The 17,768-nt window shown below is 47.6% G+C and overlaps 1 protein-coding gene across 1 annotated transcript; it reads right to left on the bottom strand.

Annotated features, from left to right (window-relative positions):
- Positions 1-8,021: 8,021 nt before the first annotated feature.
- On the bottom strand, positions 8,022-10,184 carry LOC130479026 (macrophage-expressed gene 1 protein-like). The gene has a single exon (XM_056851312.1). The coding sequence runs from the start codon at positions 10,182-10,184 to the stop codon at positions 8,022-8,024; it is 2,163 nt and encodes a 720-aa protein (XP_056707290.1).
- Positions 10,185-17,768: the final 7,584 nt, after the last annotated feature.

Here is a 17,768-nt window from a genome sequence, read left to right as displayed (position 1 = left end):
ATCCTGCTTTCTGTGTCTGTACCGCACTCAAGAACTTGTATTTCTTTGGAGGCACCTGGCCTCTTCCCTTAACCCAATGGGTGCTCTATAACAAAGCCATCAATTGGACCATCTTCTATCTTCCAATGAGAAAACATCCACAGTAGTTAGAAACATTAACATTCTAACATTCTTTTGCCCTGTGATGGGTCAACATGGAAGCTGTGCTCCTCTTGGTTGTTGAAACAAGGGTGCTTGTTGGGGGGGGGGGGTGCATCCACCCAGTATCATGCTCCAATTATCTCATTTTCCAGGTTGACCACTGCTTTGCACCAATATTTTTTGAACCTGCTCTTTTTTCTGATCTTTTCTGGATGAGCACAGTACATAGGCATTGTTCAGCAGTATGGAAACAGTGGTGCACATTTTCCTAAACTATAAAGTGTCCCACCCATCTTGGTACCATTTGCCTCAGTGGCGCTCACAGAAAATCTTTTATTTTAAGGGAGGCACAATAGAACTACCTTATTATGACAATTTAGCACAACTAATCAATTTCAATCCAAAACTTGTATTTTAAAATTTGTACTGTGATACTGAACATGCACGAAGGATACAGTGCAAGGAGTACCCAAGCAAAGTAGTCACTTAAGTAGGGTTGCCAACGGTGGCTGAGTAAATTCTTGGAGATTTGGGGTGGTGCCTAGGGAGGATAGAGTTTGGGGAGGACAGGAAGCTCAGTGAGGATATAATATCACTTTAGGACTTTTGTTTCTCCTAAACTCTACCCCCCCCCCACTGCCACCACTTAATAGGGCAGTGGGGGGGTTGGCATTACCTCCCCCCGGAGTTGCAGTGTTGCTTCCACCCTGAACTGGAATTCACACTGGGGTAACAATCTAGCATTCACCAAAAACTCCATGGTAAAACCATAGAGTTTTGGGTGCATGCATTGCCCTGTTGTGTTCATGCCATAAGTGATGTTGCAATGCTGGAGGACACTGCATAGGTAGATCCCCTTGGCCTGGCAAACCTATCTCAGAAGCACACAATGGAGAATTTAATGGGGTAGAAAATTATCTGACAACTGGAGGGGTGGGTTTTCTGCTGATGACCTTGGACAAAAGGTAGAAGAGAGAGTTTGCTCTGTGCCCAAGTGAGGTAGGAAGGGGGCATATAACGTGCATCCCACCTTGCTGATTTGAAGAGCTTGTTTCTTTGTGGAGGGGACATCCGTATGTTGCTGACATGGAACTGTGGTATAGTAGTTAGAGTGTTGGGCTCGGATCTGGGAGATTCCTCACTCAAGTTTGAATCCGCGTTCTACCATGAAAGGTTGCTGGGTGACTTTGCGCTAGTCACATACTCTCAGCCTGACCTGCTTCACTAGATTATTGTGAGGATAGAATGGAAGAAAGGAGAACGATGTAAGTGACTTTGGGTTCCCACTGGGGAGGAAGGTCGGGGACACATGAAGTAAATAAATAAATACATTCTGTGCCAAATGACTCTGATTCTTTCTCCAGAGTCTAAATATTCACGTCACTGAAAAGCAAACATATATTCTCAATGTGAATATTTTTCTGAATTTTGGATATTTTTGGCAAGAACTACTTTATTGTTGGAAGTAAAATGACAAGAGAGTGATAAAAGGTACATGGAAAGGAGAATGTGTCTGGGGCTGCTTTATATGCTTACCTGGGAGTATAGATCATTGATTTCAGTGAGACCTGTGGGAGAGGTAGGGGACTCACAAACTCACCATCTGAACATTGGAGCCTGTACTCTGCCGAGCGGGTGTTCTCCTCGATCTCCATGATCTTTCTCTACATCAACTACCTGAGATCTAATTATGCCAGGGATTTAGTCAACAACCTTCTGCAAAGCAGATGTTTTCTTGCTGACCCCCACACTGTAGTCATGAAGGTGAAATTCCCAGGTTCTTAACTGTATGTTCCAGATCCGTACAAAATTCTGCATAAACAGAAGATGACAAATTGGATGGGGAGTGGAGTGTGTGTGTGTGGGGGATTATTCTGCAGCTGAAGTGTATGTGGGGGGAGTAGCTAAAGGCCAAGGGTTGCCAGGCAGTGCTGGTCTGAAATCATGTTACTATGATTTGGAGTGCAGTCCTAAGCAGAGTTACATCTTTTAAAGCCCATTGACTTCAATGACTTTAGAAGGTGGTGACTATGCTGAGGATTGAACTGATAGTGTATTCATATCATTTCTGAATTAGCACAATTTTCTGTCATGATGGCTAAAATTGGGTGAAGGGGAGTGTGTATTGTGTGGTTCAAGTCTATACAGGGCTCAGAAATCAACGTCTGGACCTGGTTCTCCCCCCCCCCCACAGAAGCTGTAAAGATCCAAGCCAGTGTAATTTATCAGAGACCACATGGTTATCAAATCAAAAATTCAAATCCAGGGATTTCAACATGTTCTGCAAAAGTTGTAATTTGTTCACTCAGTTTGGTAATTGAATTGCATAATGAAAACAAAGATTTCCACTTGGCTATTTGCTAATGCACTTTATGAAACCAATATAAAAGTTATCTTGACTGTGCTGTTTATAACCTGAAGTTTCGATTTCTCTTATTTTTTTAAATGTGAAATGTTTCTTCCAAGTTCTGACATTTTTAGAAATATGTGAAATCTAATAATTGTGGGGGTTTCTTTATTTTCCTATTGGAAGAATTGATGAGATAAACTTAAGCCTAACATACTTTGAGATCCCTAACTTTAAAGCGTCATAACTACATCATGATTGCTGTTTTTCTCACTGCATGAAGAATTCTTGTGAATGGAAAAAGAATATAACATTATTAAACAGATTGCACCGGAGTGTTATACTGATTTTTATTAAATAAAGATGCTTTATTTTTAACTAAAAATATGCTTGCTCTATCTGTTACAGTGTATTTGCAGTACTTATTGAAACTGTCCACATTTGAAAATTGTTTTACTGTTTCAGGACAAATCTTCTCGCGGGGATAAGAAAAGAGAAGTGCAGGTCTTACTGCCACCAGCAGAGAGCAGTGAGACAACTATTCACAAGGAAGCCCTTCTTGTGTGAAATTTTTAAATATGCTTGCCCTTATTTCCTGAACATTTTGCTCCAGGCCAGGTTTAGCTCAAATAATTTCACCATTCAAGAACTTATCTCTATTCATCATTTGGTCAGAATTTCTGAATGAATTATGTTACATTCACAATGAATGAAGTACCATACTCTGCTCTTCTCTCCATGGTGTATTATCTTTTCCCAACAGTGTAATATTGCATTTTTGCTTTTTTTACATCTCTTTTTTAAGGCATGGGAAAAGTCAGCTCATGCTATTGGCTGTTGATCATCTAACAGCCAAAGAGCAACAAGCTAACTTCTGTTTAATTCCAAATATTTGATGGCCTCAAAAGGTAAAACCTCTCAGAAAACCCCTCAGAAAACTCGTTAACATTATAATTTCACTTTTTCCAAGGCTAGGGTTGTCAGTTCCAGGTTGGGAAATATTTGGAGATTTTGGGGGCGGAGCCTGAGGAGGGTGGGGTTTGGGGAGGGGAGAGACTTCAATGCCGTAGAGACCAATTGCCAAAGTGGCCTTTTTCTCCAGGGGAACTGATCTCTATCGGTTGGAGATCAGTAGTAATAGCAGGAGATCTCCAGCTAGCACCTTGAGGTTGGCAACCTATCCAAGGCTGATTCTTGGTACTGAATGCCAGTAAGGGGGTTAAATCTAAGTGAGTTCTCTTCCTCTTCCTCCATTGCTCGGTAATTCTGAAATGTCATTTGAAGGGGATGAAGCAACACTCAGTTGTCCAGCATGTTTCCAGGTTTTTCCTAGACAATGGAGCCTAGTAAGGCCTGTTGCTTTCAATTGAACTTAACTTCTAAGTAAATACACTTAAGGATAAGGGTTTAGTCCCAAGTGATGCAACTGGGAGGTCCTCAAGATCACATAGCATACCTAAAGCAGATAAGGGTGAGTATCCAGACCTGGAATGTAAGGAGGCTGATGTTGGACCCAGTATGTGCCATCTCGAGGGGCACAGTCCCCTGAATGTGGGGGTGTATGATATGTGGTGGTCCAATCCATATTTTGGGGTGCAGAGCTTTTGAATTGTCCTCAAAAACATTCAGGAACTAAGAAATGTGAATAAGGAACTGGGAATAGGGAACGAACTGGGAATAAGGAACCAACTTCAGCCTCCTTGGAATGTGTACATGGTACGTGGCATGGAAAAAGGGAGAAGAAAGAAATGGGGGAAAGTCCTACCCTGACATTGTTTTCCCCGTTTTAACACACTGTACCGAAAAACATTGGGCTCAGTAATTTCAGCCTTCCTAGGTCAGGCACAGATTGATCTGGCAATTTTCCCTCATATGCTTTGTCAGCTGGGGCTTCTCTTCCTAGCAAAGCATTTCCCCGCAGGACAGCATGTGACCTAGATAGTCACACACGTATATATTTTCTCGGTGTGTTCGTGGAACAAGTTGCCTGCGTAGCAGTGTGTACATGCAGATTGCATGCATTTCCCTTCACAACAAGCAGAGCAGAAACTGACATACATCATCCTGTATATCCTACCTCCACTCCCTTTTAGCAACAGGAGAGCATGCAACCACTGACCGTTCAAATATGTGTTGCTGCAAAGCACCATACATCTGTGAAGGAAGGAGCATTTACTAGTGAACTTAAGTCAATTTGTGAAAACTGATAAAAGCTCATAACCAAGTAGCTTTTTCCCATGGTAGGTTTTGTTCTGACTCTGATTCATCCTTTTCACCAATCTTTGTACTTAGCTCTCATGTTGGTGCTCGGCCACTTGAACAGAAACGACAAGAACCAGCAAGCTCTGTTGGCTCTGGGACCAGAGCTAGCTCAGCTGTGATTTTGTAGGATGTCTAAGAGTCACTCTCAGATGCCCTTGTTACCTTCAAAGGATACGGCGCTTCATTAGTCCCATTTTCAAATGACAGAACCATAGATGTTACACCCATGACTGATTATTCCCTAATTACAGATCAGTCACTTAATTCTTCAACAGATCTATAGGCAACCTACATGTTCACGTGGTTATCAAAACCAAGAGGGCCATCTTGAATGCTGAAACTCCTGTCAAAGCAGCTACTGTTTCAGGTACTCCGCAAACATCCTCCCCATTTAGCCTTCCTTCCAGTTGATGGCTTGGATCCAGAGCATAATTTCTGGGAATGTAAGGATTTCCACCCCCAGTGTGTGACTTCCCTGTAATCTCCCGAGGCATCCTGAAATGCCCCTCAAATCCTGTCCCTGGTAGTCAAACAGGACTGCAGGGTGGCATTTGGAGCTGCCCCAGCAAGGGGGGAGATAGGAAAACCATGCTGCAAGGGCAGAAATCCTCAGATATCCTGCTCTGGATCCAAGCCTTTGGAATTCAAAAGGTGGACGGTGTTCAGAATATTCAATACTAATGTATCTTCTGGACTGGTAATATCAATGCTGTGATCCAACATTTACTTTAAGTGGGCAGTTCCATGTACCGGTTGTTAGCCTATCCCCCACCCCCTTTTGTGTGCCTGGTCAGTTGAACCAAGATTACTAGCTTTCAACATAAGCAAACATTTTATATGAGCCCTGACCCCGGGAAGCAGCCTGTTGGGATGGCTGCTTTTGTTAATCAGTATCTTAATGCCGGAGATGGAAGTTTCTGAAATTTAGCTGCCCCTGCACAACGGCTCTTCAAGGCTTAAGGAGATGTGACAGTTTCAGTCTGTCTGTCTGTCCGTCTGTCTGCAACGGTGGGTAAATGCCTGGCGGGCATTTTCTCTGGTGGGCTAGATGCTTAAGACAGCACTAGTTCCCCTTTTTCTGCAAGAATCGGCTGTCCTTTGCTTCAGGCAAATTAAAGCAAAACATAACGGATTCTTTGTGTTATCTACTCTATGTTTTAATTTGCAACAGTGCTGAAATACAAAGGGTTCACAGCATGATTCCACGCTATCTATTTTCCAAATTGGTGGTGACATTCACCTTCCTTACAGAGCCACAGCAGTAGTTAATAATGATCATGTTTGTCTCCTGAGAAATCCCTGGTCCCCATCTCATGTTAGCCTTGAACTAACTAGGTGGCCTTAAGCAAGTCTATTCATCAGTTCCATCGCTATATATGTGTAGGAATTATGGAGGTAAAAGAAAAAAGATTCTGTCGTTTAATCAACTTCACGCATGATGTAGCTTTGGGTTTTCATTTCCTATTCAGCGTAAGGCTGTAGCTGACAGAGGTTTGCTGGTAATGGGCACATATGGGCACCATCAGTACACAAGGCACTAGACAGAAGAGCATAACCAGAACATGGCTCCCTGCCCCAGACCTCTTACAACTGAAATTTAGCCATTGGGGGAAATGAAAAAGGAAGGGGAGTGAATTGTCTGTGATTAAGCAATTATTCACTATAAACTTCGAATGCAAGCCAGTTTGTTTTTAACTCAATTCTGAAAAGTCTTCGTCCCTGTGGCTTTGGCTCCTGGAGAAGAATTGAGCAGCTGCTTCATATGTGAGCAAAAGTAACTGCAGTAAAAACTGAGTCAGCTCTATGCTGACTTGCCAGAAGGGTCACATGCTTGCACATTTGTCTGTTCAGGGGTCATGCAATCACATCATTTTATTGATAAAGCGAGTTACAGGGCAATCCTAAATAGAGTTACACCAAAGCCAAGCTCACAGAATTAAATAGAATTAGAAGCGTGTAACTCTTCTTAGGATTGCACGCTTAGTAGCTCAAATTCTTTTACTTTGTAAATTGAAAAGCAACACTTCTAAAAAGTCTGTCATCTGTCCCATTTGTATCCTAAATCCCATCCGCCAAGGAGCCCAGGGCAGCATTCATGGCTTTTCCTTCCTCTGTTTTATCTTCACAACAAGCCTATGAGGTAGGACAGGTTGAGACTGACTGGCCAAAAGTCACCAAATGAGCTTACGGCTGAGTGGCAATTAAACCTGGGTTTCCCTATCCTAGTCTGATGGTCTATACCACACAGAAAGCATATACTAGCTAGAATCTGTACGGGTGAGATTTAAGCTCTTTTGTTTGTTTTCCTGTTGGAAAATATACTCCAGTTCTATAAGGGGCAGAAAGTTGGTCTTGGACCAAGGACTGCTGGCATCAAACCACATCAAGATCATGAAATCAGTGGGAAGCCTTGGGTAGCCCCCCCCCCCAATTTATTTAGTAGGAATGTTACAAATCTCTGTATGCTCACCAGAGTACCAAGGAAGAAGAGGAGAAAGAGGGAGTAAAGGCCCAGTTCAGGGAGTAGATAAAAGAAATCAGAAGTAGTTCCTGCTAGAAAACTATCAAGCTTGAAACCCTTCCCCCACCCTAACTATAAACAGCTACTCTGCAGTAGCCCAACCAGACATCGATACCCGTCCCTCACCCAACTCGCAAAAATATAGTATAGTGATGACAAGTGGTCACACCAGGGGTAAAAGTATAAATCAACAGTTTATTGCATCAGATAAAAAAGAAGCACCACTTGCCTGCCAAGGAACATTGTTTCTACCCATTCTCTCCTGTATTAAAAGTTTTTGAACAAAGTAGAAAGTGAAAATAACTGCCATCGCCCTGCCATTGGAGAGCCTGTCTGCATCCAAATCACACACCGCTTCCTCCCCGCTCCCAAGTTTTAGACCTTTGTGGTTGTAAAAGCAGGACGGTTCCCAAATTACTTATTGCCATGATCTGAAGCTCTCCTCACTACAAAAGAAAGTTTAACTCCCCCTCCCTCGCATGCACGTCTGTAGCTACTACTGCCTTATTTCCTCACTAATTGCTAATTTCACATGCATTTGCCTAACAATATGCAAACTGTCATCTCTTAAGATGGTTATTATTCTGCCCAAAATATTTATATAAACATTGGTTTCCATACCAGGAAAGTTACAGTTTATACTAGCTTCTCTCCTCACCCCAGCCTACTTCCTGGGCTCATATTCCACCACCACCACCACCCTGAAAATATTCATCTTTGCTCCAGGGATCCGGGGACAAAAAAAAAGCCTCAGGCAGCACTGAGTTGTGGAGAAGACGCGGTGGCTCCATAGCTGCCTGGATCTTCTACTATATGTGGGTTTTGCATTTCCTGGTATCCTCTGTTCTTGTAACGCCAGGCCCTATAAACAGCTATAGCAATGGCTATTGCCAAGACAGCAATCACCGCCACTGAGATTCCAGCAATGGTGCCCCCACTTGGTCCTGAACTCAACTGTCCCTGGAAAAGAAGGGCCATCGCCTTTTCATCTGTGTCATTGGCCAATCTCCAGCTCCCACTCTGGTGTGTTTTCACCCAGGCCTGGTTGTCATCAGAGCTCACCAGGATGGTTTCAGGAAGGCTAGCGTTGGGGGATGGCACACGTAAGAAGGGTGGCAGCTTGATAGGAGCTAACTGCTGGCCAAAAAGTGTCCCAGCCTGCAAGCAATAGAGGATTTGGCAGCCATCACTCAAGTAGGCCTTGTGTTGGCTGTATCCAGCTGGGCATTTCATGGGGTATTTGGTAGGGGAGCCCTGGTAGAAAAAGTCCTGTAAGATCCCAGGGCTCTGTCCTTTCAGTAACCCAGCCAAAGGGTTGCCAGTCTGGCAGCTAAAGAAGCCACCAAAGGGCACTGCAAAACGAGATCCCATCTCATAGTCACTGCTGATGCACACCTTTAGATTATCAAACAGCACCTGTGGAAAGAAGTAGGATGGACAAGCATAGGTCCTGGAAACTGGGTTCTCTTGCCCAGGACTATACAGCCCTCCAAAGAGGACACCTGAGCCCTGAGGCACTGTTCCTGTAGCAGCACACCAGTAGGAATTGAACTGCACTGTGCTGGCATAGTAGCGGGTACCACACACAGTACTGCAGCAGCTAAAGAACAGCCAGCAGGAATTACATTCCTTGTGACACTCGGTTTCAGGTTTGCTAGTTGTACGTTCCTCTCCGTGCAGTAATACTGCGGAAAAGTTAGCCGGACAAGAGTAGCTACCTGTCAGTGGGTTCTGGATACGGTAAGTCAGGCAAAGCTGTTCTGTATTCCTGCCAGATACACCGTGGCACTCCTGGAAGACTCCACCAAAAGTGAAGTTGGTGTTGGGTTTCTGGCACGACCCGTCATCTACATTAGCTTGGAAGTTGAAATTACCAGAATCAGGCTTGACACAGCCTGGGTGGGTGTTGACAGCATAATAGAGGCGGATAGCATTTTTTACTGTGGTGGCCACTTGCCTGACGGTAGGTCCTGGCAATTCTGGCAAGGCCTCAGGGGTGATGAAAAATGGCAGAGGCAACCCAGCTTTGCCTATGGCCACTAAATGGTTGGGGATGCCCTCCTGCCACTTCTGGAGGGTGATGCCAGGATAGAAGGGCATACTGCCCCAGCCTTCAATCTTGGAATCCACGGTGTTCTCTAGATAGCTCTTAGTCAGCTCATCTTGGATTTGCACAGAGGCACCAATTCCCTCATTGATCTTGCTGAAAAATGTGGCAGATGCTGAAGCAGTGACTCCTCCTTTCTCTGTCTCTTTATCCATCACAAAACTGCGCTTCACTTGGTCCTCTTGTATTAAGCTGGCTCCAGCTTCCAAATCTGTGAGGACATGTGTGCCATAGTTGAGAACAAGCATCTCTGCTAGGTACTCAGCGATTCGGCTCTGGTTGTTCTCCAGCTGGTTGCCAATGCCCACAAGTTGGTGGCGGAAGTCCTTCTGGAAGGTGAAGGATGGACGAGCTTTCACAGAGTAGATGTGGTACCGTGCCTGCACTCGTGTGGTGATGGTTTCGTCATAGACATTGTGCATCTTGGTCTTCTGGGAACTCTCTGAGAACTTGCCGTTAAGCACAGAAAGGAAGGAAGCCTCGACATTGATGGATTGGGCAAAGGCATCTGTATACGCCATCCAGTCCTCAATAAGCTCTGAGTGCACTTCCACCGTGCTCTTCTTGTGGGGCACCACAAAGACATCATTAGGAATGAGGTATTCACCATCTTCGGTGGTCCGGCACAGGGAGTAATTGAGGCTCATCACTTGTCCCATCTCCACATTGCGCAAGTTGTCCCAGCCACCCCCGGGCACCACTTCCAGCACTTTCAAGCCACCAGCAGTCTTACAGGCCTGGAAACCAAGATCTTGCGCTCCTCTACCCTCTGCCCAAAGGAAAATCAAAAGGAGCCAAAGAGCCATTCTGGAGGGAGGAAGGGAGGGAAAGACCATTTACTTGCCCAGTCCTGGGAAAAATGCTCTTCTTTGGTCTCCAGTTCTTTTGCTTCCTTTCCACAGCTGCTTTATCTTTCTAAAAGGCACACTCAGCTTGTTTCACGCTGAGATTGTTTTCTCTAAAGGAAGTTACTGGTTTTTTTTTAAAGGAGAGCAGACAAAGGGGAGGCGAGAATGAGTTCCAGCTGTCCAATCCCTTTGTGGAAGGCAAAATCTGGCTAGGTGTGCCCAGCCCCAGAGCATTTAATGAGTCACAGAGTCATCTGATTTCATTCTGCCGTCTCCATGCAAAAGAGAAACGAAACCTGTCGGGACTTCCCATTGATGTTGTTTGCATTAGAACTGGCTCAAATCCACTTTGGAATTTCCATCTCACAGCAGAAACAGAAATAAAACAGTCCTCGTTCAGGGCATCCATTGATTTTTGACCAAAGGAAAGTCTTGCTTTCTAGGCTAGACTTGGCACCTTGTTCACCAAGGAATTCTCATTTTGTAAATCCTTCAGGCACATTTGCTCTATCATTTGCAAAATAAATTACATGCTTGAGCTTAACTCTGTATACCTAAGCAGTCGCGGGACTAGGACATGAGCAAGGACAGAATGGTAAGCTAGCTAACCGAAAGGGTGGCGGGTTGAGATTTCTGCTGGAGTTAGATGAAGGGGATGGCCTCTTAGATTTCACCCACATGAAAAGGCCACTGAAGGCTTCTTTGGAAAGAGGCAGATGCTGCTCACCAATTGGCAGTTACCAGATAGATGCTGAATTTTTCTGAGGCCCCTGCTTGTCAGAAACGCAAGCCATTGCAAGCTGATATATGGCAATGTCTAAACTTTGGCAGATCTGAACATGTGGCTGTGCCTAAAAGCAAACCCTTAACCTTTGGAGAATCACTGAGCATTCCCCTTCAGATGTAGCTGCTCACTTGTTTTAACAATCAGTTGGCTGATCTTCCTGAGCAGCAGTGACAAGGTCAGCAGTGTAGGCGGGGGGAGTCCATGCCTCCCAGATAACTGATGTTGAAATTGCAAACAAGGGGAAAATGGGTGGTGGTGGCTGCAAGGTGTCTATGACAACTGTTTTCAGATAGTGTTCCAGAGACCCTTGCAGCTCTTCAATAAGAACATCTGTAAAAGTGGACAAGCCTCCTTGAAAGAGCCCGTACAGATAACCAGAACTAGCATAGAGTGAACTCTCTCATTCTCATCAGTCCCCTCCTTTGCTATCTGGTGATGGGAAGCATTTTACCACACATCAGGAGCAAATGTGTGGAAATTGGTAATCCTAAACTTGCCCAACTTTACCAAATATTTCCCTGCAAGTCACCACTACAGGAAGGTGGGTGTGTCTTATGATACAGTCAGTTCCCCAAAGTCTAACTGGCCTGGTCAGCGTTCTGCACAGCTGACTGCATTTCTGAGCAGCCCAGCCTGTGGGGATGATAATGATGTGCAAAAGCTCAGCCTTCCAGGGCCCTACTGCTGTACTGCTACTTCCTGCCTGAGCTCAGCAGCCCCCCTGGGACTGTCAGCACCACTGTGGCATGGTTCCCCTTGCTCCTGGCTGCCGGAAGCCCTCCATGGCAACCACCCACATGGACTTTCCCCAAACCATTTCTTCCCTTCCAATGACCTAGTCGTATGACCTGGAAAAAAAAAACAATTAACCAAAAGTACATTATTGTTTTTTATTTATTTAAAATGTTTACAATTTTAATCAAATAAAAACTGTGACATGGTTTTCATTGATTTTAAATGTTTTCATGTGTTGTACCTATGGTGTCAATGCTTGTGGACTATCCAGGCAAAGTAGACCAGTAACACAGGTGACATTCTCTGCTCTCCTTACAAGTATACCCACAATCAGTGTAACGTCTTAGCTCCTGCAATCATTCCAACTCTCATTTGACTGCATTGTCTTTTTCCCCTTTCTGCTGCATCTCATTTTGTTCTTGAGCTTTTTATTAGTTAGAATTACCTTACTATGCCATAGTCCTTTGAGTATTATTAGTAATGGCACTGCATGATAATATGTTTCATAATGTATAACCCTCAATCACGCAGCAACGCTGTCCCCAACTGGGTTTGCATTGGGTCCATTATGGTAGGCTGAATATAAGCATGCATTTCTTGGGCCACTAAAGGGAATGCTTGAGCTCCATAAACAGTACAAAGGGCAGGATTTGAGTTGGAGTCTGGGGATGAAGACGACATCTTTCACTGAACTTGACCTTCTCAATATGTCACACCCACTATCCTGGCACCCATCTCATGTTCTAGCACACTATCAAGCAGAGGAGGGGTTATGTGGTTGTACTACATTTTTGTGTGCTGCCCACAAGCCCTCAGAACAATCAAGTTGTTGTCCAGCATTCAACTTATATTTGGAACAAATGGGCTGTTTTGATGAAAATATCTTCCATGGCATTAAAGTGTCTAATTTTAGAACTGACCATAAGTTTTGACTACAGAGCCAGCCTAGAAACGTTCATAACTTGCCGACAAGGAATAATAACAAACTTATCTCTGCCTTGTATAGCCCACTGAAGCTCTTTCTATGTAAGTCTTACTATTATACGATGTTTCCTAACAGAATAATGCCTGGGAAGAAGAAGATGTCATCAATAAATGACAGTGTCCACTTCTTGCATTTCCACATGCCTTTGTATCATATTCACTGGAGAGGCATTAGATGCTGCAGGATTGCCTCTCCCAGAATGCCCCCATGTGGCAGCTTTGCTCCATGGATCAGGATCTGCCTTGCTGACAGGTTATGACAACTACTGCCTGTTTTTGAGCATTCTTCATGGTTGCCCACACATGGTGAAACAATCCTTTGGAGCAACTTTGGAAGGTTCCTGATGTAGTGAGCTCCAGGGAACAATTCAAGGCTGATTTGTTACATAGGGCTTTTAGCAGAGGACTAACATTTTTGAGAGGGCTGACAAATGGATTAAGGACATAAGAAGAGCCCTGCTGGATCAGACTAGTGGTCCATCTAGTCCAGCATCCTGTTTCACACAGCGGCCAACCAACTGCTGTGGAGGGCCAACAAATGGGGCGCAGAGGGCAAGTCCTTCTCCTGATGTTGCCTCCTAGCACTGGTATTCAGAAGTTTACTGCTTCTGGATGTGGGGGGTTCTCTTTAGTCATTATGGCTAGTTAACATTGACGGACCTCTCCTCCATGAATCTGCCCAATTCCCTTTTGAGCAGGGGTGGGGAACCTTTTTCCTGCCAAGGGCCATTTGTGCATTTATAACATTATTCGGGGCCATAACCAGGTGTAGATCTCCCGGGGGGGGGAGAGACTATGGTTTCCAGGTCTCCAGCCACCACCTGGAGGTTGGCAACCCCAGGGGAGACCACACAGAGAAGGCCAGGAGGGCGCCCCGCTCCCTCGTCCTCACCCCAGGCGGGAGGGCAGCCAGTGGTAGGCCTGAGTAAACTTGCCAGGAGGCAGCCGATCCACAGGGAAGGAAGGTAGGAAGGAAAGAAAACAGAGAAAGAGGGAAAGGGAGGGAGGGGAAAAGAGAGAAAGGGAGAAAGAAATGGAGGGAGGGGGAGAAAGAAAGAAAAGGAAGGAGGGAGACAGACAAAGAGACAGAAAAAGAGGGAGAGAGGGAGAGAAAGGAGAGTGACAGAAAAAGAAGAAAAGAAAGAAAAGCCTTCCCCCCCCCCCTGTGCACGCTGGCCCCATGCGACCAGGCCCCAACCTCCATGCCTCCCCCCCACACCCCCAGCCCCGGAGCTCCCGAGGGCCACAGAAAATGTCCTCGGGGGCCGCATATGGCCCCCGGGCCTGAGGTTCCCCATCCCTGGTTTACTGTAACCCTCCATGACTCTCGCCCCAATTACTACAGACATCGACACCCAGAGGTATCCCGCCCAGCAACGAGCTATTCATTTGCTGTCCTAATCCATTTTCCAGAAAGGAAAAGAGAGGATGGCAAACTGCTCAATCAGTGGCTCTTCCATAGTCAGGGGAAGTCTCCCTTGGGGTCTCAGTTTCACACCCTGCAGCGGAACGCCCGGCGGAAAGGCGCCTCTGGGCCCGGCCGGAGGGTCCCGAGCCACGCGCCGCAGCCCGCACTGCGCGAGTCCGGCGAGGGCGCAGCGGCGGGCTGCGGTGCTCCGGCCGGTGCGTTGTACTCTCTGGCCGCCCCCTCCCCGTCTGGCCCTGGGGGCACGAGACATCCCACGAACGTGTGAAGCTGCCTCCGACTGAGCCAGACCCCCCCACCCCCACCCCGGGGCCAGCCAAGGCCGTCTGGTCTACTCAGAGCGGCAGCGGCTCCCCGGGGTCTCCGGCGGGGCTCTTTCGCGCCACCTGCTTGCCCGGTCCCTTGAACTGGAGAGGCCGGGCACTGAACCGGGGAGCTCCTGCATGCCAAGCAGAGCCACGGCCCCTCTCCAGGGTCTCAGGCAGAGGTCTTTGGCATCACCTACTTGCCTGGTCCCTTTAACTGGAGATGCTGGGGACTGAACCTGGGACCCTTCTGCATGCCGAGCAGATGCTCTACCACGGAGCCACGGCCCCTCTCCATGGCTCTCCAGGGTCTCAGGCAGAGGTATTTCGCACCACCTACTTGCCTGGTCCCTTGAACTGGAGATGCCGGGGATTGAACCGGGGAGCTCCTGCATGCCAAGCAGAGGCTCTACCACTGAGCCATGGCCCCTCTCCATGGCTCTCCAGGGTCTCAGGCAGAGGTATTTCGCGCCACCTGCTTCCCCGGTCCCTTGAAATAGAGATGCCGGGGACTGAATCGGGGAGCCCCTGCATGCCAAGAAGAGGCTCTACCACTGAGCCACAGCCCCTCTCCCGGGTCTCAGGCAGAGGTCTTTCCCATCACCTACTTGCCTGGTCCCTTGAACTGGAGATGCCGGGGATTGAACCGGGGAGCTCCTGCATGCCAAGCAGAGGCTCTACCACTGAGCCACGGCCCCTCTCCAGGGTCTCAGGCAGAAGTCTTTCGCATCACCTACTTGCCTGGTCCCTTGAACTGGAGATGCGGGGGATTGAACCGGGGACCCTCCTGCATACCAAGCAGAGGCTCTGCCACTGAGCCATGACCCCTCCGCGCAGCTCTCCAGGGTCTCAGCAGAGGTCTTTCGCATCACCTACTTGCCTGGTGCCTTGAACTGGAGATGCGGGGGATTGAACCTGGGACCCTCCTGCATGCCAAGCAGATGCTCTACCACTGAGCCACGGCCCCTCCCCACAGCTCTCCAGGGTCTCCAGCAGGGGTCTTTCCCATCACCTACTTGGCTAGCCCCTTGAACTGGGAGATGCCAGGGATTGAACCGGGGAGCTCCTGCATGCCAAGCAGAGGCTCTGTCACTGAGCCACGGCCCCTCTCCAGGATCTCAGGCAGAAGTCTTTCACATCACCTGCTTGCCTGGTCCCTTGAAGTGGAGATGCCGGGGATTGAACCCGGGAGGTCCTGCATGCCAAGCAGAGGCTCTACCACTGAGCCACAGCCCCTCTCCAGGGTCTCAGGCAGAGGTCTTTCCCATCACCTACTTGCCTGGTCCCTTGAACTGGAGATGCGGGGGATCGAACCTGGGACCCTCCTACATGCCAAGCAGATGCTCTGCCACTGAGCCACGACCCCTCTTCATGGCTCTCCAGGGTCTCAGGCAGGGGTCTTTCCCATCACCTACTTGCCTGGTCCCTTGAACTGGAGAGGCCGGGGACTGAACCGGGGACCTTCCGCATGCCAAGCAGAGGCTCTGCCACTGAGCCATAACCCTTCTTCATGGCTCTCCAGGGTCTTTGGTGGGGGTCTTTCCCATCACCTAACTGGCTAGCCCCTTTAACTGGAGATGCCGGGGATTGAACCTGGGACCTCCTGCATGCCAAGCAGACGCTCTACCACTGAGCCACGGCCCCTCTCCATGGCTCTCCAGGGTCTCAGGCAGGGGTCTTTCCCATCACCTGCTTGCCCGGTCCCTTGAACTGGAGATGCCGGGGATTGAACCTGGGACCTCCTGCATGCCAAGCAGATGCTCTACCACTGAGCCACGGCCCCTCCCCGCAGCTCTCCAGGGTCTCCGGCGGGGGTCTTTCCCATCACCTACTCGGCTAGCCCCTTGAACTGGGAGATGCCAGGGATTGAACCGGGGACCTTGTGCATGCCAAGCAGAGGCTCTGCCACCGAGCCCCGGCCCCCAACAAAAAAACTTTTGGTAGCCACCCGGCTGCCCAACCAGGGTCCAGCGCGTCAGTTCCGTCCGCCCCAGTTTCGTTTCCCGAGGAGGGCGTGGAGGGACAGCGGAGCCTTGGGCCGCCTTTGCGCTTCCTCGGCCGGTGTGCGCGCAGGAAAAGACGGGGGTCTGCGTTTCCTTTGAAGGTGGTCTTTGAAAGGTGAGAGAAGGGGCGGCGATTTCCGCGGACCCCCCCACCCCCTGCCTCTGCAGCCCGCGGAGCCCCTCACGTTTTGTGTGTGCCTGGCACTCAGCGGACCTCCAGGAGCGCGGGTAGGGGGGGGGATCCATGCAAAATCCCCCCACTTCCTTAAGAAAGCAGGAGAAGAGGGTGCACGGGAGGCTTTGCCTTGGATTTGCCACTCTTTAGGCGCGCTTCCCCACCCCTCCACCCCATCCAGATTCTCCAAACTCGACAACAAGCCCCCCTGCAGAGTTTTGAGAATTCAGATGGGGGAAATGTGCATCTAGAGCAGTGGTTCCCAACCTTTTTTTGACCAGGACTTTTTTGTTCGGGGCAGGGACCCCAAGGTGCGAAATAAAAATTCCGGGAATTTGAAAATAAACTTTAATCATCACTGTTAGTTAAACATGAAACTTAGAATTATATTTGAATATATATATTTTATAATAGAGAACTTTTAATTGAAAATATTAATTTATTATGGGTTTATAACTTTGTTTCGCGGACCTTAATTTAGTTCTCGCGGACCCCTGGGGGTCCAGGGACCCTTGGTTGGGAACCAGTGATCTAGAGAGTGGCAAATCCAAGGCAAAACTGCTCGTGCGTAAATGGCCCCAGGAGTGCCCTTAAGTTTGTTTAAGGTGGCTGGATTCTGGCTAGTATTGCAGGGGGTGCCTTTCCTGTCTGTCATCAGGGCACTACAGTGATGGTTTTGCACTGAGAAAAAGAGAGAGGAGTAGCAGCTGTTACATGGCTGAAGCTGGTTCTTGGATTCTTATGACACTCAAGCGAACAGTCCGAATGAGCAACTAATATATTTTTTTTCATTTAGTCCATATTTATTACAGAAGACTCCAGGCAGACTCACAGGCTTCTGTGGAACTACCTTTTCTGGGCTTCTTCCGTTATACATTCAAGGGTAAGTAATTTCCCTTGTAGGCACTTCAAGAAGGAAGGGGGTTAGAGAGAGATCTATGCACCCCAACATAAACCTTGGGCCACTCCCTGTGACGGAACCAGTCACAGGGCATCTCTTCAAGATGCCTCAGCTCAGTTTTTGCACAATGTATTTTAATACCCTGTATCTTCAGACCGAAGAAGGGATGATTGTATTCTAAAGTTAGTTTTGTGCATGATACTTTAGAGCGCTGTGCACAAACTCA

Source organism: Euleptes europaea, chromosome 6, assembly GCF_029931775.1.
Source record: "Euleptes europaea isolate rEulEur1 chromosome 6, rEulEur1.hap1, whole genome shotgun sequence".
NCBI lineage: Eukaryota > Metazoa > Chordata > Lepidosauria > Squamata > Sphaerodactylidae > Euleptes > Euleptes europaea.
The sequence above is the reverse complement of the archived record's forward strand: the minus strand, read 5'-3'. Positions and strand labels throughout refer to the sequence as shown.